This window comes from Rutilus rutilus (assembly GCF_951802725.1).
Source record: "Rutilus rutilus genome assembly, chromosome: 10".
NCBI classification, from domain to species: domain Eukaryota; kingdom Metazoa; phylum Chordata; class Actinopteri; order Cypriniformes; family Leuciscidae; genus Rutilus; species Rutilus rutilus.
In genome coordinates this window covers 13,824,842-13,849,945 of record NC_140215.1, presented here as the reverse complement: position 1 = coordinate 13,849,945, position 25,104 = coordinate 13,824,842, and the positions used below count along the sequence as shown (strand labels likewise).

Sequence of the window (25,104 nt, the reverse complement as noted above, 5' to 3'; positions counted from 1 at the left end):
ATAGATAGATAGATAGATAGATAGATAGATAGATAGATAGATAGATAGATAGATAGATAGAGTTCATGTTTCCTTTCATTTTGAAAGTACATTGAAGAATATATTTGAGCTTCCATACTGAAAAAAAGATTTGGGTTAATTGATCAAGCACAAACAAGTAAATAAATGCATCAATTTAAAACATTTATTTTACAGTTATGACAAACATTCACCGCACATTAATTTGAAAATACCATCAAAATAAGTAAATAAATATCATTTTGCACTTTATTATAAAAAATAAAAGTTGATAATTTTTCGCATCGGCAATGACGGGTAAGTTTGTGCAGAAAGAAGTAAATAAAAACAATAAAGATGGAAAGCCAGAAAACTAAAGAGAGAGAGAGAGAGAGAGAGAGAGAGAGAGAGAGAGAGAGAGAGAGAGAGAGGTGGATCTTTCCTGTTACAGACAGCGCCTGGCAAATGCATTCTGACCCCGAATATAAACTAGGAAGGTAATATAAAATCTCTCAAACTGTACAAACGCTATCTACATATTTACACAGCATACAGTCCTATTATGTTTTTCAAAACTTTCGTTTCGTCTAATGGCCCATGAAACTATTTAGCCCTCTTTAACTGAGGCATGAATTGGCCGGATTTATTTTATTAACTCTATTTCACATTAAACTTGTTCTTTCGTAGCAATCTCAGGATTGAAGGCTAAAAAGAGTAAAGTATACCATTTTCACAAAATTCATACACAGAAATGCACATGGATAACCCTAATATCTCTAAAGTGTTAGAAAACTCTATGTTAGTGGCTTTGATTCATTCTTCTTCGCTTCAGATCTTGTGCTTTCCAAATTGTTCAGTCATGATAAACACGAGATAATACATTGTTATAGATATATATATATATATATATATATATATATATATATATATATATATATATATATATATATATATATATATAAAGTCTATGGTTCGTTCTCAGAGTTCTGTTATCAAAGTTCAGTACTTTATTTTGAGTCACTGGTCAGTCGTGGCATGCTGACGGTGCTCATACCGGACACATGAGGCGGCGGCACCTGGCACATGCTACACGGACACGGGATCCCGGGACCCCAGTGCTGGAAACCAGCGCCGAGTGGCCCTGAGTTCGATGGTGCCTTGAGGAGTCCGTGATGCGGTCTGACGGCTGAGAGACCCGGGCCGGAGAGAGATGCGGCACTGGAAACTGCTGGTGGTAGCAGAGGATGATGTACCGGGTGAGCGGAATGCGAGACAGCAGCAGGGTGACCCGCTAACGGAGCGGCCGCGTGTGCAAGGGTGCCGCACCCGGACGGGTGGAAACCGGCGTGATGGGCCCCGCTCCCTCCACCGTAGATCTCGCTCACGAGCCGTTTCATCTCCTCCAGCGAGTTGCTCAGCATAAGGATGTAGTTGCGTGCGAGCAGCAAGGTGGCTATTTTGGAGAGCTTGCGCACGGATGGCCCGTGGGCGTAGGGCATGACCTCCCGGAGCCCGTCCATGGCGATATTGAGGTCGTGCATGCGCTTCCTCTCGCGGCTGTTGATCTTGAGGCGCATACTCTGCAGTTCGTTCTCGGATAGAAGTTTACGGTCCTTTTTGGAGAGCATCTTCAGAGCCATTGCGTCCTCATCGGCGCTGGAGCTGCCATGCAGATCTGCGCCTCTTAACTCCGGAGGAGAATCGCTCTGCGTGGAGGAGACGGCGCCGGAGAAACCCACGGACTTCTTGACTGCGGACAGGAAGAGATCATCGCCTTCAGGAGAAGAAGGTCTACTGGACACTCGGCTCGTGTCGGAGTCCATGATGTTCAGTGCGCTCGCAGCTTCTCACAGATTACAATATTCCTTTAAAAGAAGGTAATGATTAAAAACAAATTCAAAAATAAATTTTTACAATGAAATAAATGTAATTAGAAATTACAAACTAAAAGTAAAAAAAAAAAATATATATATATATATAATATGGTTTAATTAAATGCAATACAGCAAATTAAGAGTAGCCTATGTTCTAGAAATTCATATAAACTCTCCAACTCCATAAGTTCCCTAAAGTAAAGCTGTTGAAGTTTGTTACACAGTTTGCGAGTTTAGTGGCGAAAAAGCAAACTAGGCCTATAAAAAGATCATTTTGAAAACAGTTAGAGATTACCTAATAGCTAAATCATATAATAGTAGCATGTACAAATTACTCAACTGAATAATAAGGAGAACATCATTTAAATCATGCTAGGCGTTTACTAATTGTAGGCTACATTGTATTTAATACTTTTTAAAAAGTCATCAAATCATTGCATTTATTTTCTATATATTCAAACTTACCGGTAGCAGGTGCAAGCGCGTGTTGTGTATTGTTAGTGTGTTATTCCAGTTCACTCGTGCACTGTTTGTGTTTGGCACGCCCGAGAGTGACGAGGGGTATTTTATAGTAGGTCCCTCCTCCCCATCACCCGGGGACAAGTCACCGGGACAATGTCAACGCTTTTCCGACAGCCCGTCAAGAACCAATGAGCTCCAGTGGGTGGGAGTCCGAAAATCTGATGTCATTGCAAAAAAAAAAAAAAGAAGAAAAAAAAATCCGAGGCTTCATTAACTGCATTAGACACACTTCGCATATGGTGCCTCCTTACAGTCACAGAACATCGTTGGGTTTAGATTACAGTGAGTCGGTTGAACAAAATGTGCAATCTGTACTGAAGCTATTGAGTTAGTTAGATGAGTTAGTGCATGCGTCCACAAGTAGGCTAGCTGAAAAACTTCAGGGAACTTTGTTTGACAATTTTGTACTGTGTTTAACTGTCCTAAGTCTAAATGCACAGCACAATGTTGAGAAATTAAATGGCAATAAAAATAAAATAAACTGCACTCAAGAAATTAATATTTTCACAAATTACACTATAATTAGACTATTTGTAATGAATTGGCATTTAAAATAATTAAATATATATAATATATATAAATAATAGTAAGGTATATAGGCTGCCTATGTGGTGTGAGCAGGGCCGGCTCTAGCCCTTTGGTTGCCCTAGGCAAGATTGAGTTTTTGCGCAAAAAATTGAAATTGAATTGAAATTCAATTGAAAATTGATAAGTGTCGAGCCTTTATTTGTTATAATTTTGATGATTATGGCTTACAGCTTATGAAAACCCCAAATTCAAAATCACAGAAAATTAGAATTGATATGAATTGATATGTCATAAGCTGTAAGCCATAACAAAGTCTTGAAATATCTCACTTTGCATGTAATGAGTCTATATAATATTAGTTTCACCTTATAAGTTGAATAATTGAAATAAATTAACTTTTGCATGATATTCTAATTTTTCGAGTTTCACCTGTAGTCACTCCAACACTTCAACAAGCAAAATATTACTTAAATCATACACTCTAATAAATTGCACATACAAAAATGCTACAAAGAATGTTCATTGATGAACAAACAAAAATGCTCTAATAGTCACTCCAACACTTCAACAAGCAAATTATGACTTGAAGAATCAACTGTAAATTGTTTATACACAAATTCTACAAAGAATGTTCAAGGATATTTACCAAATTGGATTAATTTAAGCAAATTATGACCATTAAACTGGTTTAACTATACCTTCTACAAACAAATGTGCTATTATGGATAATGTATGTACCACTACAAAATTAAAATATTTAAGTTCTTTTAGTTCTATCTCAAATAATAAAATATTAACAGTTGTTTCTGCCATTTCTATTCACCTTCAAAGTAACTATAGCAAAACTATAGCTTAGTGACAGCAATGAAACGTCCAATATTAGGTGATGTCATTGGACACCTTAATAGCTAAGATGAGAAGACTTACTCTATACTGAGCTTTATTTTTTATCTTCTTCCTTTCTCCGTTTTCGTCCCTGTGCACCAGAGGTTTAGACCGCTTCATTTTCGATCAATGCGCGGCACTTCCCTAACGTAACGTAACGCAACCCTCCCGCCCCCCGCCAATCCAGAAATGGTCGACAAAAATCATAAATTCAATCTAATAATCAGGTTGACAAGTAATTAAACGTGTGGTTGAGGGGGCGCCCTTTGCCCTTTGATCATGTTTAATAAACATGTTTTATTTCGCGTTTCGTTCTAATTTTATGATTAATATGGGAAGTAGATAGGGCGACACTAGAGTGCGTCCGCGCCCCCAACACATTTGTCGCCCTAGGCAACCGCCTAGTTCGCCTATAGCAATCGCCGGCCCTGGGTGTGAGGATGGATGCCGATGCAAGTTTTTCTTCATGATCGTGTGTGTAGCCTATTTCCCGCAGGATTGTGCGCGGCAGTTGCAGACACTGTTTTGCGGTTTGAATGCGCTCATATTGTTTTAACCCGGTGACCCCATGCGGGCGCCTGACAGCTGACTGATTTCAGCCGTTAAACGCATTTAAAACGTTAGGAAACGAGGCGTGCAAAATGTTTTTAACGGTTATGATCTGAAACATTTCAATTAGGCCAATATGGACGAACAAAAGTTTTTGTTTGGGGTAGAAGCGAAAGACATAAACACGTAGCTGGCTACAGTAGGCTAGCCTACTAATATTTATGAGAAATGTACGTTTCTCTTATAGTCTAGCCTTTAGATGATAGATAGATAGATAGATAGATAGATAGATAGATAGATAGATAGATAGATAGATAGATAGATAGATAGATAGATCCTCAAAAGAGTCTGGAAATGTGTTTGTTCATATCTGACTCCACAGGTGCAGATTTAACAGACGCATCAGTGAGTTTAGGAGAGACATCACCAGATCAAGGTCTTTAACATATTTTCACTGAAGCATCTATGAGCTGTTGTTGTTTGGTTGTTTTCCCCGCGCGGACAGTCCCGTCTGTCTGTTTGCTTGTTTACTCTCGTTAAATACGCTTATGCAAATGAGTTGGTTTAAACCGTCGGTGTCGGAGAGAAGTTGTAGTTCAGTTCCTTCATTATGAATTCCGGTAATCTCACTTGTTAAGTGTACCAAAATGGTAATATATGCCGCGACTGTCTGGATTAGAAACGGGGGGACAGAAAGAGCCCTATTGTCGAAGCTGCAGTTTATTCCTCGCGCATATAATTATCTGAAATGTCACCCGGGGAAGAATGCAATGCACACAAATTCACACACACCCACACACGACACACACTGACTGACAACTGTCTTGGGAGCAATTACAGAGAGAGAAAGACAGGGGTTGGTCTGCCCTCGATTCATCCCAACTTTGGTAACTGTATATAGTCCGCCGAGAATGTTGCCAATTAAGGCTAATTAAGAGCATCCATGACTGACGTCATTACCTCTTGATTTAGATTACATTGAGGCAATGAAAAAGATGTACTCCTTCTTACAGACCTGCTTAAACAAGACTTAATGCATAAACACTGGCCACATTACAGAGTGATTACAAATAAGCAGCCAATGTGAAAGCCTAATGAGCAATGTTCTTAATTGCAAGTTTCTGTGGATCAGTTCATAATGCACATTGTCATTGTTGCAATTGTGATTATTTAATGTAATATGCATACAATTTACACTGATGCAAAGTGATGCTTTATTCAGTTTTGGCATGTCTTTTTCTTATTTATATTGCAAAACATTTCAATTAACCATTTTGCAGAGTTTCCAGACAGCATTTTACAGCTTATTCAAACTTCACAGTTCAGGTGCAGAGAATTAAATCAACTGAAATGATAGAAATACAGACCTGGCTACATTTTATGTCGTTCAGTCGTTTAATTAAAAGCTATTTGTTTAACACAACACCTTTCCTGCCTCGGAGAAAGAGGGAGAGAGAGAGAAACGTTAGATACGAGAGCTTTTGCCACCTCAGGGTGAATGAATGTTAGCCTGGCTGTTGAGTGTGGAGGGAGACTGAGTGCTAATTTCCGCCTGTTGGCAAATCCTCTTCTTTTCTCATTACCTTTATGAGATAATGATGTGTTTGCGTGTGCATTCCAATAATGAGGTGGGCAGAAGGTGTGTATATGTGTAAAAACTGTTAACCCCAAGAGCTACATTAGCCAGTGCTGTAACTGCAGTCATACTTAAGTTAATGAATCCAGCTGGAGTTCACTTTCAGCTTTTTTCTGCAAAACCCCAAACTCAACATAAGCACAGTATATAGTACTTTACTGTTATGTCACGGCACTTTTTACATCTTCGACATTTTCTGCTGTTCTGTTAAACAGAGGTTCTTTTTAATCTTATTTTTTTATCCTGTGTCTGTTTGTTTTGCAAAATAAATGAAAATGGGGTCTAAAGTTTAAAACCACTGGTGAAAATTTTTTTTTTTTTAATGGATCCTTTTCGCATTTCCGGGGTTCTCAGAAGTGGAAGTCGTCATAGTTGTGTAAACGTCTATAGCGGTGAATGGAAACTACAACATCTCAATTTGCTCCCAATAGCACAAAAACTAAATAAATAATTATATATATATATATATGATTGTGTTTCTATGAGTTTTCAAAATAGAAAAAACAAGCAAAAAGATTGGTTACAGTTAGGGGTGTAACGATACCCTCATGTCACAATTCGATACTGATCTCACTATATTATTGCGATACTCCAAGACATATGATAAAAGGTTCACAAAAAATGTACTGTTGATTAAAATGCTAAATTTGGTATTACATTGGGGGTGTAACTGAATTGGACTTGGTTCTGGTGACCCAATGCACAGGACAGAGACACCAGAATAAAAATATTCATGATTCTGAAGCTGAAAATACAGAATTATTTTAGACAAATATGTTTGCACTCTGTCACTGACTAGATATATTTAAAATAATGTAGGCCACTTTTTACTGGTAACATAAGACATTTGGCATTATCAGGACCCACAAAATATTCCCCCATAGCATTATTATACATTCCATTCAACATTATATAGTAGTTTAATGTAGTACTGACACTAAAGCTGAAAACTTGATTTCTTTCTCACACAGTAATTTTTATCCACGATACATATCGTTGCATTTTTGTATTGCAATATATTGTGACACGACACCCCTAGTTACAGTTTTACAGAAGAGTAAAATTTGCTGTCACTCTTTCTGCCGTTGTATTGGAAACATCCAGACAGCGGTGTTACCTAGTTTTCTGAAATGTATTGCCAAGGTATAATACAAAGTATTGTGTTATAAATGTACATTACATTTAAAAAAAATTTAAATATAAAAAATGTATAGAATTGCAATATAACTGTTGAAACGCATTGCGAAAAGGGTCCATTAAAAAAATCATTAAATTATGTTATCAGCATAGAAAGTGTAATTGAATTGAATAAAAAATTTATTGAAAAACTAACATAAATTTCATAATTTAATAGTATTTTTGTCTTCCTTTTGCAGTCGAACTGCATGAACTCCACATCTTAAAGCTGGTCATGGTAAAGAAGTTGAAATGATCATTGTCACAGATTTGCATAATATTGATAGGTGAAATAGTGCTCAATATTAAATATTTTTTTCCCATCATAACTTGCAGTTCAATTTAATTAACCTCTGCACCCTCATCCATCCTGATTCCTTCCCCTCATCATCCAACAGTTTCTTTTCTCACTAAACAGCCTTTATTCTTCCACAATTATTCCAAACAGTTTTGATTCAGTGTAGCATTGCTTTAATATCAGAAGAAAACTTTCACTCTCACCCTCTACATCTCTCTTTCTCTGTCCGTCTGGGTGGCAGTTGGGCTTGTGTTGTGTTGAATGCCAATAGTGAAGAGCAGCATATGTGAGCTAGTCTTAATCCTGCTAATCTTCCCTCCAACTGAAAAAGAAAGAAAAAAGAAAACCTTTTCTCTCAAGTTTCTGAGCCCAAATGGCTTTCTAAAGAAAATCAAAACATGCATCTTCTTTCCTTTCTTTCTTCTCATCCAGACACCTCATATACATAGTGAATATAAGTGTTGATGGCATTTTTAACATATGGACATCACAAATTTCTGGCCACAACATCTCAATAAACAGATCCCCCCCACCTCTTCCTCTCCCTGCTTTTCTCCTCTATTACAGGAGTGTAAGTTGTTGGGGTCTACACAAGTCTTTTGTCCCTACAACAGCCATTAGTAGGTAATTAAGTCTTAACATAGCCTCTGCTCCCCTGGCTACTATTACACCCTGCTCAAATGGAACGGCTTACAAGCTCCTTTACACGGCTGGACAAATTGAATGGTGCTCATCAGGCTCTGCCTATTATTCCTGCCACCCCATCTGGCTGCCAGCGGATAAAGGGGGATTTGCAGGCGGTGGTGAGGGGCATGCAGGCCGCTGTGCTCAGGCTGAGAGCAGGAGAAAGACCAGGGGCTTCACTGGAGAAGAGCCCCCCCACCCTCCCTTTTTAAGGTGGCTGCTTCTTTTCAGGAAAAAGCTGTGGGATTTGCTGCAACCAAATGCTACAAATGTTACCACAACCTGCTCCCCTGATCCTGCAAGAGGGAAAGGAAAAAAAGGAGGGGTGTGTTCTTGTGTGAAGCAGGGGGGATGCTGAGATGGACCCTGAAAATGAGATGATGTCAGTATGGATATTAATCAAGAAAAACATTGTTGTATCTTATGAAATCTGTACCTAAAGGAACACACCAAAGAAATAATATAAAATATTTCCCATCATTTACTCACTCTCATAATGAAAAATAAATCATAAATAATTTTATATTTTTTAATGTCCATAAAATTAAAATGGAAGTGGTCCAGTGTGTTTTGTGTGAAGAAAAACGGTCTAAACATTTTTCTAAATATATTCTATTGTGCTCCACAGAAGAAAGTCATACAGGTTTGTTAAGAGATGAAAGTGAGTGATGGCAAAAGTCAGTATTTCAAAGATTTAATTGTGCTTTTGGAGTTGTACAGTGCCAATGATACTGAAACCTTTTTCATTAAATTATTATTTTCTTTTGTGTAAAAATGCTAACAGCTTGTTAATTGGTTAACTGTGGGTTACCTTGCTATTTATCAGTTATCGGTGTAACATGCACAAAATAATGTAAAATTTACGGTAAAAAAAAAAACAGTAAAAGGACATTCCCAAAGTCCCTGCATGATGTGTGTTTTGTTTTAGTTTTTTCTGTTATTTAGTTTATTGCATTATTTTAGAGCCATGTGTGTTACCCTGATGGTGTTTTGTCTTTTTGTCTAGAATCTCTGATTCAGCACGTGACTTTCTATTTTACCACCTGTATTATTATGATGGTTATCACGGTCATTTCTGGCAACAACAGCTGACGTTTTTTATTTAACAGGATATTTTTAGTGTAGCTCCTCGCCTGAACTCAGTCAATCCTAGAAGTAACTAAGAGATAAAAATAGGAAGGGACCAAAAAGACTGCATATGGAAAATTGAGACACAGAGCTCTCGCTCCCAAAAGTCATTTGAAAGAGCATTCCTGTACTATTGGTTCCTGGTCCTTCACTCAAACACATGCACTTACCCTCGTGATGTCTAACGAGGGGGCTGGCAGCTTTATTACGAGCATCCCCTCCCACAGGCAGGCTGAAGCAGTAACAGGTTGGGGTTTTGTTTTCAAAGGAGGAGAGTTGTTGTGGGGAGAGCTGCCCTCTGTGTCACCCTTCTGTTCCCCAAGTGCCTGTGCGCTGTTCTATTGTCTCTGCCCAGATTCTTTAGTAGGTATACATCTCTCCATCCCTCCTCTGCATCCCGAACTTTCACAGCAGCCAAGGGTCGAGATCATCTATGTCAGCATTACACTGAATGTTCACCAAAAACCTGAGCATCTTCAAAGAATGGGTGGCACTTCCTGTGGATATTCTGCAGAAAAAAAACAAACAAAAAAAAAAAACGCTGCATGAAAATCTCCCTTACTTTTTAAAGACTTTATTAATATCTAAGACTTTTCTAGACCTGTTTTTAATGACCTGTTTAAAATGACCTGATATTTACTATAAATTTGTTCCTGCAACAGCACATTCATGGGTTCAGTTCCCAGGAAACACACCCTGAAAAAAATCGACCTAAAAAAAGTCTAACAACATTTTACAGCACTGAATCAATATAAATGCCCTAACCTAACCCTAACCAACCCTAACATACAATATTTTAAATTAATAATCTATTTCAATCTTTTTATTTTTTCATTTTTTATTTTTAAATTGTTTATTTACATTTTACATTTTCATGATTTAATTAACGCTTTTCAACTACTCACAAATCCTGCAGTTCCCTCACGAACCCTCAGGGGTAAGCAAACCCCTGTTTGGAAAACCTTTCAATACCCGTAGGTTAATTAATATTAACAAAACAAAATTACATTTATGGCTTAGATAAGGTAGAAATGGCTCTGTACTGATAAAGTACATATGTTGAATGCATTGTGAAATTAAAATGAAGTAATAAAAAAGATAAAATACATATAAAAATGGAAAAGAATCTATCGGATTATGGAAAACTCACTCTAGTACACTCATTCGAATAGAATATTCTATACAACGTTCGCCACAAATCCACAAGTTCATAAACATCCCCAAATTTCGCACATTTTTTGGCAGAGCTCAGTGATCATAATAGTGTTTTGATGTGTATGTGCGACTGTGTTTCGCTGCAGATACGAAGGAATGCCGTTGGGTTTTCTCACCCCTCTGGCAGCGTCGCTCATTCAATTCTTTTGCCATTACGTTGTCATCAAGCCATTTGGCTGCTCTGGCCTCATAAGTGCGGCAGAAGAAAAGAGCTAGTTGATTCAATTAAAGCCATACCAATTCAACTCCACTGAGAGCCAGCCAAGAAGGTTCTTTCAGAGAGAAAGGAGAGGGAGAAAGCGAGGAAGGTAGAGGAAAGCTTTTTATTCCCTCTTGTCTCAGATTTGAGTGCAGATATTTAATGTCGTCTAGTCTAAATGTGTCTTCCGTTGTGCATTTAGTAGTAGTGTTATTTGCTAAAATGGTTTAGCAAATGCACACGTGAAGCAAAACTCATGTTTATGCTTGTGGTCCTCATGGTCTGTCTGTGCATGTGTTTGTCGCAGGGGCCAGCAGTGGCCGTTTGTCACCGTGAATAGGCTCAGGGTGGTTCACATCATTGGGGCATTGAAGGTGTCTCCTCCCCTGTTGTAAAACAAGGGTGTGTGTCACACGGGGACATAGGAGGCATTGTGCTCGTCGCAGGGGCTACCGTACCACCCAGAGTGTTCCCTAAATCTAATCCCCCTTAAACACCTCCCCACGACCCTGTCCGGCCCACGGCCACAACCCCGTCCTGACCACTATCCGCACAGGAGAGCGGGATGGACTGTGAAGGTATAAGTCAGGGATGGACATTGGGGCTCCGATGCGTACGTTTATAGAAAGAAAGAAAGCGTGAGATGAGATTGAGGCCTAGAAGAGGCGAGGGGGCGTGTCTGTGAGTTTCCCCTAACAAGATAGGTCAATGGGATGATTGATGGCTGCAGAAGTGGGAACAAAACAAGGGGAGGCGATAAAAATCAGAAAAGAGGGGAAAGAATGGAGAGGGAACGAGGGTCTTGTATCCGAGTTAGGGACGTCTGTGCGAGTGTGAGAGTGTGTGGGAATATTTACTGCCCCGCAGAAGTGGGCGGCTCTGAGTTGTTGCTAATTAGCGGGGAGGCATCTGAGCTCTGTGTACTGTGGGTGTATGGAAATGGCAAGTATGCAGGGGTAGAAGGAATACGACAGGATATTTGGGCGAAAGAATGGCTATGCTGACCACCTAAGATGACCCCCCCCCCACACACACTAGCATACCTAAAGTTACACACCCCTCACTACTTTCCCCCGCCTTCTACAAATTGATGTAAATGAGCAGTGCTTTTAAAATAAAGGCAAATAATTTATGGGCAACTGTCAGTTTCCTGAGTCAGAAACACACACACACACACACACACACACACACACACACTCTCACACACACACACACACACACACACACACACACACACACACACACACACACACACACACACACACACACACACACACACACACACACACACACACACACACACACACACACACACACACACACACACACACACACACACACACACACACACACACACACACACACACACACACACACACACACACACACACACAACCAGCAGGGCTCTTAAACTGAAGAGTTCAGGCTTGTGTTTTTAAGAGGGGTCTCTTGTCATCTGAAGTACTCTGAAGAGGATCTGCAAACTATCGCAAGCAGGGACACGGGCAAACAACACATTAGGACATACATTCATAGGTACAGTATGCCCAACACACAAGCTGTTCCTTATTTACTAGCTTTTACTACCTTATTTACTAGAAATTACTGGCTTTTGTTTCTTGGTGCAGTCAACTGGCAACAAAGTCTTTGACTTTCAGAGACAATTTTTATGTCAAAATAAAGGCCTTCTCTTTTTTTGTATTTTTGAGGAAAAAAAGAAATACAAAAAAATATATATATAAATAAAAAGATTAATATTCCATATTAATATAATATTAATATGCCGTGTCCATATGACACTTGATCCCAGGTTACTCTTAGAGGCGTTGTGCCTGTAATTCAGTAAGTGTGCACTTAGTTACCTTGCATAAATATATCTGATATATATCATGACAAACTTTTTCATACCCTTTACACAAAGATAGATCTGACACATACCCTGGTACACCCAAAATTATACTACTCTCAGGGCTCTTTTGCAGCAACTTTTCCTTTATTCTCTTCTCTCACCAACCCATCTGCTCTTCTTGGCACATTCAATTACATTTCACCTTGAGAAAGAGAGTGAGAAAAGCATCAGGCTCTAGTGAATTGCAACAATTACGATAAACAAAACCACCCATTGCTAATGGCTGCACATTACTACACTGCAGAGAATAACAGATACAAGGGATGTCTAATATATGAAGAGTTCAGATGCAAAAGCCTCTAAGTGCCATCTGAAATTTTCTTCTAGAATGATAATTTTTATAAAGCTTGTTTATTTCACTTAAATGACAATTAATAGGTCATTTGCATTGCCATTTAAGTTAAATTATTGAACTTAAATATACGAGCCTGATAAGAATGATCATTCTAGAAGAAAATTTCAGATGGTACTTAGAGGCTTTTGCATCTGAACTCTTCATATATTCTAATATATATATATATATATATATATATATATATATATATATATATATATATATATATATATATATATATAATATTAATTATATTACACATACATGCCCAACGGATTTGGACCTGTTGCTCTAAAACATGCAAACACACCACACAGTCTCTGAAGTGTCAACCTGTATGTGTATAGATACAAGCTCTAATTGGATTCCTACAGGGGAGTCAATTTTCTTCAAAAGGTGTTCAAGTCAACCCTTATCCAGCAAGTAAAGCACACAAACCCAAAAAATGCCTCTCGTTAGACTTCCCACAACACACACACAGACACAAGGTCAGCACGCATAACAGTTTTCTACCATGTTTTGGATTGGGTTTCAGAGCCAACACCTCACACACTGTCATCAGCGAGTTAACACCCAACTCTCAGTGGTCACGCTTGCCAGGTTGAGTGTTTAACTGACAGGTGGGAATGAGGGAATTGTATATATGTGTGTGTGTGTGTGTGTGTGTGTGTGTGTGTGTGTGTTTAGCAAGCAATCTGTAATGAGGGGGCAGTGTGTGTTTAGGCCTGTAATGAGGTGTGAGAGAGAAGCGAAGACCTTAATAGGCAGCAATTACTGAGTGTGTTGTCATTGAGCGAGTCTATTTGTGTTTCGGTATATATGTGTGTGTGTGTGTGTGTTTGCATGCCCATGTTGCAAAGGTTACTTTTGACACCTACTCTCTAGCAATTCCAGCAGAGAACATTTGACTGACAGCATTTCAAAGACACAGATCCTATTTCAAAACGAACTGTTGCGTGCATGGTTGTGTGGGCATTAAAGAGTATATATAATATAATCCATTTTGTCTGTCTTCATGACTATATATATATATATATATATTTTTTTATATATATATATATGTATTATATATATTTTATATTATATAAAAATACTATATTTAAATATTATTATAATAAAATAAATTATTTATATTTATATATATATATGATGTTGTACCATTTACACTTTGTCACAGTTGGTCATGCACGAGTCGGGATATATAAATGTATGTTGTGCTTATTGGGACACAGGTTCCAATCCAGCTTGCATCTTTTCCTGATCCCACTTCCTATCTCTTTCCCCACTTTAATGTCTGTCTTTTTAATTAAAGACAGAAAGGCCACAGAAAAAAAACAAGAAAAAAAAAAACCATGAAGTAAAGTGACACACTACGTCATCTCTCTCCGATGCTCTTTGACTTTTGGGTGACCTGGTGACGACCTCCCAGGGACACGCTGGTTTTGGGATAGTCCCCAGGCTGACCTCATCAATTAAGATGACGATGAGTTCAACAGCAGCAAGCCACCCCATCGCCATCTTTCTCCCACTCTTGCTCACCCTGTACATCCTTTGTCTCCATTAGTTTCCATCTCTCTGTGTGCATTCCTTCATTAGACACATCTCTCGTGATCTCTGTCCCTGTTGTCCCTTCTTTGACATTGTCTCACCCCTTCACCTCAGTTGAACTTCATTTGCCCTCCATTACAGTAGTTCCTCCGTTACATTCCTTCTGTAATTTTTTCAAAAACAAAACGATAACTATTTCTCTCCATGTCCGAGTGATTTGTGGAGGCGCAGTCGGGTTCAAAAGTCCACATTGAAAATATGATTAAAAAAAATCTAATTTTAACCAGGAGATAAACAAAATCAGGTAATAAAAATATAGAAATATTATGACATAAAATTTGAAATATTTAAGACTCTGCACTATTTCTAGGTCACTAATCAAATAAATACATTTCTGATCTGAACATGTAAACTTTTTACATAAGGTCATAATGTTCTTGCTTCCATTTAAGCACAAGATCCTCTTTGGATCATTCTCAAATCATGCAGGAGAACATGATCATAATATTTTGAAATTACTTTCTTTAAGGCAAACTTTTCACTTTTCATAAGTGGACTTTGAACCTCTTTGCATTTGGGGGTGCTGGTATCCAATGAAACAGGGCCTGTCTAATTCAGAGACACAGTAAAGTATAAGACATCTCAGCATGTTTGAGCATGTGTATGCAGGACACAGAGAAAAAGAAGAAAGAAAAGCGAGAGAAAGAGAACATAGCTCTGATCTCTGATGAATATGTAAATCCTGATAGCGGCTTGCTCTCCAGGGGACCCCCTTCACCCCTGCTTTCCCACCCCACACAAGAGACGAGGGACCGGGCCGCACTGAAGCTTAGCGGCCCGAGATCTTCACTCCCCGGATGATAATCCCACTGTCCAAAGGCACGGATAACGAGAAGAGGACCATAATCCTATTGTCCCTCTGTGTCACATATGTCGCTTAACACACTGTCTCTCCATCACAAGACTTCATCCAGAGCTGCAACAGATTGGTCCCCTCCAAAAAAGTGCTTGTTTTTCTTACTGTCCCTCCCTCTTCCTCTAAACATTTTTCACACATAACCCGCACACACCAAGACCTTTCAGAAAAACCACACAACACGGCATCTTCACAAACTCCTCAGGCTGGGTTTGTATCAATATCGTATCTCCATATTGCTGTGTGGGTGGCATGCGGTGGGGTGTGTGTGAGAATATATGCTTGTGTGTGTGTGTGGACGTCTCAAGTTAAGATGCACCCCTCGTCTCGCCCGCCTACCTCAGCCCTACGGCGCTTTGTGTCAGAGAGGACCTGTTGGTATCCGCCTTTGTCATTGAGTGTGTATGTCCATGGGCATATGGTTGATCCACCTCCAATAGGTTCATGTAGGCAGAAAACAGCCATTCATACGCCTATTCAGTCAAGCTGCTAGAGACACAGATTACTATGTCATAACACAGAGGGAGGGAGAGAGGGAGGGGTTTGGAGTGATAGCGAGAGAGAAGAGCGAGAGAAAGAGAGATTACTTCATAAACTTACTCTGATCTCTATGTGTGTGGCGCTGCTCTAGCGATTGAAAAGATAGAGCCATTGTCGTTCTTTCAGGCCTCGACTTCAAACACCTAAATTTGTTGCACCAACTACGGCGAACTTGAGAGATGCCGTGTTTGAATGCAAGTCTGGTTTTTTTTTTCTGTTGAATCAAACTCCTTAAAGGGATAGTTCACCCAAAAATGAAAATTCTGTCATCATTTACTCACCCTCAAGTTGTTCCAAACATGTTATGTGGAACATGAAAGAATGTTTGTAACCAAACATTTGAGGGCACCATTGACTTCCATTGTATTTATTTCCATGTATGTAAGTCATTGGGGCCCATCAACAGTTTGGTTACTGACATTCTTCAAAATATCTTCCTTTGTGTACAGTAGAAGAAATAAATTCATACAGGTTTGGAACAACTTGAGGGTGAGTAAATGACGACAGAATTTAACTTTTTTGTGTGTACTATCCTTTTAAGGCCTGATGGATTTGCACAAAAACGCTGAAGTGCCGCTAGTGAACGCCATTAGCATCTTGTTCAATATCTATATTCTAAACTCTAATATGTCAGATTTGGTTTCCAAATTTGGGGAGCAAAGATGGCAAAGATGTGTGAGATTGAGAAATCCAGTCATGAAACCTAGCATTATAATGCAGCCTTCATGTGATATCGGAATATTTTTTGGAGTTTATCGAGTTCAAGAGTTTTTGTTGTCGGAAACAGTAGGAAATATGTAGGACGACAGGTTCGTTGTTGATTATTTCTTGGGGAAATCTTATTAAGCCAAAATGTACGGCTGATATCGAGTCAATATCCAATTAATTTTTAACAAAATGTTCCATTCATTGGTAACCATATAAACATTATCTGAGATATTGTACATTCACAGCATCTAGATACGATTCTGACGATTTATGAATTTTAGTCAAATAATTTTAGCTATTTTTGCTGAATAAAATCAAGTGGTTATGTCTATACATAAATACATCTATACAAAAAACAATTGCTTACAATTAAAGACCAATCTTGTTTGATCCCCAACATTCTTCAAAATATCTTCTTATACAAAAACCTATTGTAACTGTATGTAAACGTACTGACTTTGGTGGATTCTTGTGGTGCTATTGAAACATTGCTCTGCATCCTGATCAGCCTAACACAGCGTCCCTGTGGAATCTGTATTACAACCATTGGCAGTCAGGGAAAGTTTTTCGGGAAACCTGTTTGAAAACAGGTTCCATTACTTTCGCATTTCAGTTTGCTGCTGTTAGAGGCACAGACAGAGAAGAACGTGACATGAAAAGTTTCTGATTACTGCACGAATATCCTTCAAGTGTCCAGTTTCTCTAATTCAGTGTTTACGTAAAGTTCACTTTCCTGACCTCTGCACTGTCTACTTGTCTCACCGGCTTGTTTGTCTCTCCCTCACGGCTCAGTACTGTCAGGGTTATTCTCTGCATGTCCATACTCGATCACCTTTTCTGCCCTCCTAGGACAGAAAGCCTCTCCTTCTGACAGTAATGGCCATCACTGTCTCACTTCCTCTCATTCTGATGACCTCTCGTTCTCAGGCCCCAATCACTTGTTCGCCAACAGTGTCAACACTGTCATTAAAGGCACATTGTCCTTATTAATTAATGAGTGCTGTTGTTTTTTTCCCTCTCTCCCTCTCTACATACTTATTCGGATTAACATATTCATGAGTCGGCCAGCTTTGCAGCAGCTTGCTCGCGAATGGGGCGGCTCTGTTTAGCCCCTGTGTTTTTGTCTTTCTCCATACCTAACCTCGTTTGCTGGGCAGATCCCTGAACCATTAAAGCTCATGATCCCTTTATGCCAGCGAGACTCAGACAGGAGGGTCGGGTTATGAACCCAAACGCTGCTGTTTCACGCACCAGTAAACACACCCTGGATAATAAGGCTCAAATGCTAAGTGTTACAAACTGATTAAAATGTCTGTGTTACAACTTTATCCAGCCACAATAAACAATGCTCCTCCACGAGAAACTGCGGCAGCTTTTGATATTGTCCCAGAACTGCCCAAATGTTCCCAGCCCTGGTTATTTTGCAGGGTGATCACACGAAGAAATGTTTATTTGATTATCGTATGCAGGAACATAAAGCGTCATTAACAAGCAATCCCAGACATGTTCAAAATGATCACTACAAATATGAACTAATTCTGCACTGCAAACTTAACCTAAAAATCCCTGATGCTTAATTTGCAGTTTAATCTTTGTACACAAGGATACGCAATATATCAGTACCATATCAGTTATCAGTCAATATCAACGTTTTTCTATTTATTTGTCAGTTTTGGCTAAATGTTTATTTGCTCTCTAAAATCACATTTGTCATCATCTAATGTTCACTTAAAGTTAATCTTTAAAAACTCTAATCATTTTGTAACAGTGTAAATGAAATCTCAAAATTAATATCCATTTTGCATACTGTACATTATATAGCTGTGATGCCTCATTCACTTGTAGCTTTTCAAATGTTTGATTTTGAATGAACAGTATTAAGACAAACAGGGCCATAGCTGGACCTTAAAAATGTGTTCCATTTGGAATTGTGGGGCCCCTTTTACCCTGCTAGCGACGGCCCTGAAGACAAATTAGTATAGAATAAGCCAATAATTAGCGGCTTACAACTAATTTGTTTTATATACAACATAATCTCAGACAAAAGTTTACAGTTGTAACATGATAAATAATAAAGTATTAGCAATTAACATGTACATTAATATTGCGGATACACAAGATATTAGTGACCACATCCACATCGTCCAATAATGTTTTCTTTCGGTTATTAAACAGATCTTGGGATATGATAAGATCAGGGCTTATTTATTTAGTTATTTTCTTCCAATTCATATATTCTTCTGTTAAAGGTACTAAATTGTTTTTTTCTACTACATATTTAACAGTTTATTTTTCATTTAAATTCCATATCAAAGCTTTCATTTTAAATTAGCCATAATATCAGAATGTATTAAATAAAAAATAAAAAATCTATGTCAGTGTATATACGTAGAAAATAGAACAAAAAGTGAGAATGTAGTGAAATTATTGAAGAAAATGGGAAGGTTTGTGTGCAAGTGATTTCCATTTTTTCCACTTCCTTTTAGTGAAAGCAAGAACCCCTCTTATTAGCCATTATTGGTTGTGTCCACCACAAAGCCCTGCTCCACCACAAAGCCCTGCTAACTGCTAAACATTTACCTTACACGCACACAGAGACACAGACTGAATCTGTCTCTCCCTTCAACTCACTGCCCCTGCTTACACATTCACTCACATGCACATAAACACACTAAAACAGTCTCTATCTCCAACTCTTCGCCACACACACACACTGACACACCAATTTGTAGCCTGCACAGTTCACATTGTTTGTTGAGCCTTGCAGTGCAGGCCGCTTCGTTAGCTTGGCCTTTAACGAGCTGCTTAATTGAGCTGTCTAGCAGGCCACCTGTCGCCCTGCACCTCATTAGCATACTAATGCTCCTACATTGTGCTGCAGTGACAGCCAGAGAGAGAGAGAATTGAGGGATAAAGTGGCCGGAATGGAGACAGAGATGTTATGATTAACCAATTTTTTACAATTGCTAAAAAAGGATATATTTAGGTTTGTTAATCTGACAAAATTATGCATATTATCATACTAGAATTAAAATCATAATGGCTTTCCTAGATACGATTTTATTATATTTACCTGTTCCATGTCTTGCAAAATATTACAATTTAAATGTAAAGATTGACAATGACATTTCAAAGCCTGAAGGTGTTACCAAAAAAAAAAAAAAAGATTTATAAGTTAGACGTACTGGTTGCAACCAAATGTGCTGTGTTGAGCAAATTATACGGCTTTTAAAAGCCAAAATTAATTTGATCACTGATTCGTTTTATTACTGAGCTGGATGCAATTGGGCAATGCTAGTGCAATGATCGTGGAAAGGATTAATAGGCCTTTTCACCTTTGTACTGGCTGCACACAGTTGCTCAAGTGCCTGCTTTCATTCAATTCATGACATGCAGCTGCAGCACCAAAGATCTACCTGAGAGAGAGAGAGAGAGAGAGAGAGAGAGAGAGAGAGAGAGAGAGAGAGAGACAGAGAGACAGAGAGAGAGAGAGAGAGAGAGAGAGAGAGAGAGAGAGAGAGAGAGAGAGAGAGAGCAGTGTTTTTGTCAATGGTTAAATGGCTTGACAGGTATTGTTGTGTGTGATTGGAGCATTCAGTACAGCCTTGGGCTAAATTTGCCTCTAAACACACTATAAACTGGAGAGGCCTTTAGACCTCACACAGGACACACATGGACATGTGATTCACACACTTGTTCTGCCAAACACAAACTAAACTTTTGAAGACAAGCTCCACACTTGCAGACACTTTTTTAGCCTTGACCCTCGGAGGCCGAGTCCCCACCAGATGGAGAGCCGTCCACCTCAACCATTGATGACCATGAACTTTAACCTGGAACAGGCTGACCACTTGCACTGACCGTCTGACAGATACCCACACAAAATACACAAACGCACACAGTTCGTACTAATGTATATCCTGGCTATTCCTCTGGCAAGAGGAAAAATTTCAGTGGTGAGGGTCTGCCAACGGTTCATTAGATAAAGGATTCTTGCTCCCACTTAACATCCCAGAGAGACACTTTAGAAAGGCAAGACAAACATGATGACACTTACCAAATCTGTTTGAAAGACCAAAAATACTTCCTGTTTGCAGAGGAAGCAAGTTAAAAAGCTAAAAGTCCAAAAGTATATTTGCATGTGAGCTTGTGTATTTGATGTGCACTAATGTGACAGCAGAAAGCTGGCACGGGGAAACCAGCTCACAAAAGATGAGAGGCACCACACTGGGCGACCTGCTCTGCTCTTTTTCAGTCCCAGAGAAAAGTGCAAGATACTTTACCTCACTGCGAGAGAACAGCGGCACAGATGCCTGATCATGTAAAATACCATTTCTTTAATATTATTATTATTATTATTATTATTAACAACAAATAATTTTGTAATAAAAGATATCTATATAATTTAAATATATCAAATTATAATTGATAATTCATTATAATTAATACTTTATTAAACTGTAGCCAAAACCAAAAATAACAATTTATTTTTTGTGATTTTATAAAAATTATTTGAATTATAAAAATTGTAATTTTCTAATTCAGTTTTCATAATTTAAGTTAATAGGTTGTTTAGTGAACCTGTTAACTTTTTCTTTAAATCAGTTTTCAGTAATAATACTTTTGTCAAGATTCAAAATAAGTGTCAGCTGATCACATTATTCATTGCTGAGCAAGACTGATCTTTAAAAATAATAATAATAATCGGTCTGGCCTTTGTTAACAACCTTTTTATTATACATGCACACCATTGAGAAAGAGGGCAGAAAAAGGCAATGGCCATAGAAAAGAGGTAAGAAAAGAAATTGAAAGGTGGTGGTGGTGGGGGGGGGGGGGACACAAAATCTGAAAAGGTGGCTGTGGAAATTTAGGGGGGACAAAGTCACATCCATGCCGTACGCGCATTCATTTCTGCCGGTAAATACAGGGTCTGGACAAACCACCATATGCTAATCACCACAGCATTTTCACGTCAAAATCAGCATCCCTGTCCCTCTTGCTCCCAAACTCATTCTTCCTGCCCATTCTTTCCTCTCCCCCCCTGTTAATTAACGTATGTCTTTCGCTTTGATAGAGAGTCTCTTGCACGAATTAGTACAATATTGCAGTCCCCTTTAAAGCCCAACCCCCCCAGGCTCCCCCTTCTTCCCCCCAGTCTTGCTGGATTGGGCAACCTTGTGCACGTATTGGTACCGGGTTTTTCAGTAGAACACTTGTCAGTGGCATGCATATGGAAATGTGAGTCTACATTTTAGCTGCTAACTCCGCATCCCCTCTAAGGCCCCTTGCTGTGTGCCCCCCACTATCACAACTAGGGGATGCTGGGACCTCATGCTGGGGGCAACAAGGCGTTGTACTATTGAGGGATGGACAGGGGTCAGTGGAGGGGTACACTAACAGACAGGACACGCTTCTCTGGTCAAACACCAGCCCACCCCTATATTCTGAGCTGGAAAGGTTCGGCCTGACATTGACCAGCTGTCATATTTATAAAGCGGTTGTGGTTAATGTATAGAGTAGAATTGTGGGTTAATATCTGAAATAAGAACAATAATATGTATTACTTGAGAACAGACATATAACATATATGTAATGATTTATCATTAAATTATCATTTTAATAATTATAATCCTTACATTTTTACAAACAACTCTTTCATGGATCAAACAATTATTTCATACAAATGTGTTGTGTTGATCATGTTGTGATCTTTTATGCAAGTGCCATAAAACCAAACAATTATTCTCCTTGCATCTTAAAGTGAAAAAAAAAAAAAACCGGATCCCCCCCCCTTAAAAACAACTTTTAAATGGAGTAGGACAGGGGAATATGATGTCATGAGAAAAAAATCCCTTTCATTGTATGGACTAGTACGACCTCACTGTAGTAAAAAAGCCTCTCAAGGACATAAGCCAATCAGAATAAGAATAAAAGAGAACACAGAACCTAATCCGCAGCCCGCTATCAAACAGGCCTCTTCTGCACAAGTGTGAGCGGTTGAGAAATGCTCTCTCCGGGCGTACGTGTGTGAAAGCGAAAGGTGTTTGTGGGAGAAAGCGAAATGACAAGTGTGGGTGTGTGTGTTAAAGAGAGTGTGTGAGACTGGCAAGCTCTTGACCTGCGGCTGTATGCTGCTAATCCTCTGATCAGGATGCCAGGAGGACTGCGGGGCCTCAGGCCGGCCCCTGATAGACTGTCCCGCTCACAATAATACACTGAGACCTCAGCCCATTTACATCCCACAGGCTGTCAGAACCGCTCACACGGTCCACGCATTTGATGTCAATAGAGATGGAGCCCAAATAACTACAGAAGCAAAGTAACTTGTTTCTGTATTATTCCACATAATTGTGTAGTGCAAGTAGTGTGTTTACACTAAACAATGCAACTACGCGTAGCATACTATGAGTACTCGGATGACGTCCAACTGAAATGCCCAAAAAATACAAAATATTCAAGTTGCAGACGTGACCACGACCCAAATTTTACAAATGTGAGCTGAATGCTTTAGATCACACCACGTGTGATTTATGCTTAAATATTCAAACTAGTGTTAAAACAAACAGCAACACCAACACACGCATATGAAAAAAAAAATTCCCTCAACTAAAATCAAGTAAATTAGTTCCATGTAGTACAAAAACATTATTTGAGATGATTACTACCCTACTACAGCTTAAGAATGACAGGAAAGGTAGAATTAGTTATGATTTAGGAAAAAAATTGCAGAGAATAAAAGCAAGAAAAAGTAAAGGTAATTTTTTGTAATGCTTTAGACCAGTTTGAACCCTCTAAAATTCAAGGATGATCTGCTTGAATGCGGATACTGGCAAAAATTGGTAAAACTGGTTGTCCTTACTAAACGGCACAGCCATGAGTAACCTAAAAACCAACATGAAAAAGCTAAAAACATGATAATTTATACACAGGTCAAGAAAACGTTTTAGCAAGTCAAGGCCATTTTTAGACAGTGAAAATACGAAAAAGGTTGCAACTAAAGCAAAAAACAAAAGTAATGTCTGCACACTGATATGACTGCTCCAGAAAAGTACTTCTTTCAACGTTTCGACCAATTTTTGACAGTCAGCATAAAGAAACCCGTCGTCCAAGAGTGTAGAGAAAGCACCAAGCGAGTGTGTGTTTCTGAGTAGAAGGGGGTGGGGGTGAGGAATCTCAGACTGCCAGGCAAATACTTACCATTTGTCTGTGTAAGAGCGTCTGCAGGCCCCCAAATCCCCACGTTTTGTACGAACAAATTGGCAGAACGCGGGGTCTTGTTTGCCCAGCCTCTTTGGGCGGCTGTGGGAAGTGGGTAGGGCTGATGAGAAGTGGGTGGGAGAAATCCCCATCAAAGAGTGCCGTGCCTGGGAACAGAAGAACTACATGCCCTGGTCTGAGAACTGGCCTCCATCAGAAAGAGTGAAGTCTAAAGTAACCAGTGGGGACACTCATCTGCCTGACCTGACCCAAATACAACTGAAAAGAGCGAAACCAATCAAGAATTTGACACTATCAGATCACACAACAGCAGAGGCGGCAGTGGGAAAGGAAAGGAAAATTATATTATGATTAAAAAATTGATGAAAAAGTACATTAAAGCATTAATTTAATGCAAAGTGACTGTGAAACCCTTTATACATGTTACAAAAGATTTCTATTTCAAATAAATGCTGTTCTTTTGAATTTTCCATTCATCAAATAATCCTGAAAAAATATATATATATGTTTCCACAAAAATATTAAGCCACACAACGGTTTCCAACACAGATAATAAGAAATCTTTCTAGAGTTCTAAATCAGTTAACAAATATAAGCAGTTATAATAGGATTGTGTTTGTGTTCACAGCCTTCAAACTCATACCTCAATAAGATGCGGGTGGGTGCTCAGGAAATGAGTGTGTGGACAGACCGCAGGTCTCTTTGAGGTGCGTGTAGCCTTGCGTGATGCCATATGATGATCAGTGCCTCTAGCTAGACGTGTGACTAATCCTGTTAGTCTAAAGACACCCGTTTCCTTTTATCTCACTGTCTTTCTGCCTCACTTCAGTTTCCAGGACACACTTCTCCCTTCACCACCTGATTTCCTAACCACAGACAATCACTTTAGAAATTAGCCATGAACATGTGAACATCTGTATGTCAGACGGAGCAAATGTATTAAATGTTATTATAATATTCGGTTTCTTCTCTTTAGGTTAGGAGAGAATGGGTTAAGCTATGACACTTTTTACATCAGACTCTAGGCAAAGAGAAATAAGATTACTACAGATTGTCTGCTATTAAATTACATTAAGCACCAAAAAAAAAAACAAAAAAAAAACCTTACCGATCCCAACTTGTGAATGGTAGTGTACATTCACATTCGAACTGCAATTCTGCATCCTGTTTGTTAACTCAATTCAAATTCAGAATTGAAGTGTAATTTAAAAGGCATTCTCAACTTAATTCTGAATGGCAC

At 38.9% G+C, this 25,104-nt stretch overlaps 1 protein-coding gene across 4 annotated transcripts; it reads right to left on the bottom strand.

The window, feature by feature from the left end:
• Positions 1-960: 960 nt before the first annotated feature.
• On the bottom strand, positions 961-25,082 carry olig2 (oligodendrocyte lineage transcription factor 2). 4 transcript variants are annotated; one of them, XM_084421449.1, is made up of 6 exons: positions 24,508-25,082; positions 23,844-24,122; positions 9,448-9,785; positions 7,669-8,445; positions 2,337-2,551; positions 961-1,862 (listed from the first exon to the last, which is right to left on the bottom strand). In XM_084421449.1, the coding sequence occupies exon 6, from the start codon at positions 1,818-1,820 to the stop codon at positions 1,005-1,007; it is 816 nt and encodes a 271-aa protein (XP_084277575.1). In that variant the 5' UTR covers positions 1,821-1,862; positions 2,337-2,551; positions 7,669-8,445; positions 9,448-9,785; positions 23,844-24,122; positions 24,508-25,082; the 3' UTR covers positions 961-1,004. The 4 variants fall into 4 exon arrangements, with proteins under 4 accessions (XP_084277575.1, XP_084277574.1, XP_084277573.1 ...); XM_084421448.1 differs by lacking the exon at positions 24,508-25,082 and having other exon boundaries at positions 7,669-7,787; positions 8,160-8,445; positions 23,844-24,252; XM_084421447.1 differs by lacking the exon at positions 24,508-25,082 and having other exon boundaries at positions 23,844-24,252.
• Positions 25,083-25,104: the final 22 nt, after the last annotated feature.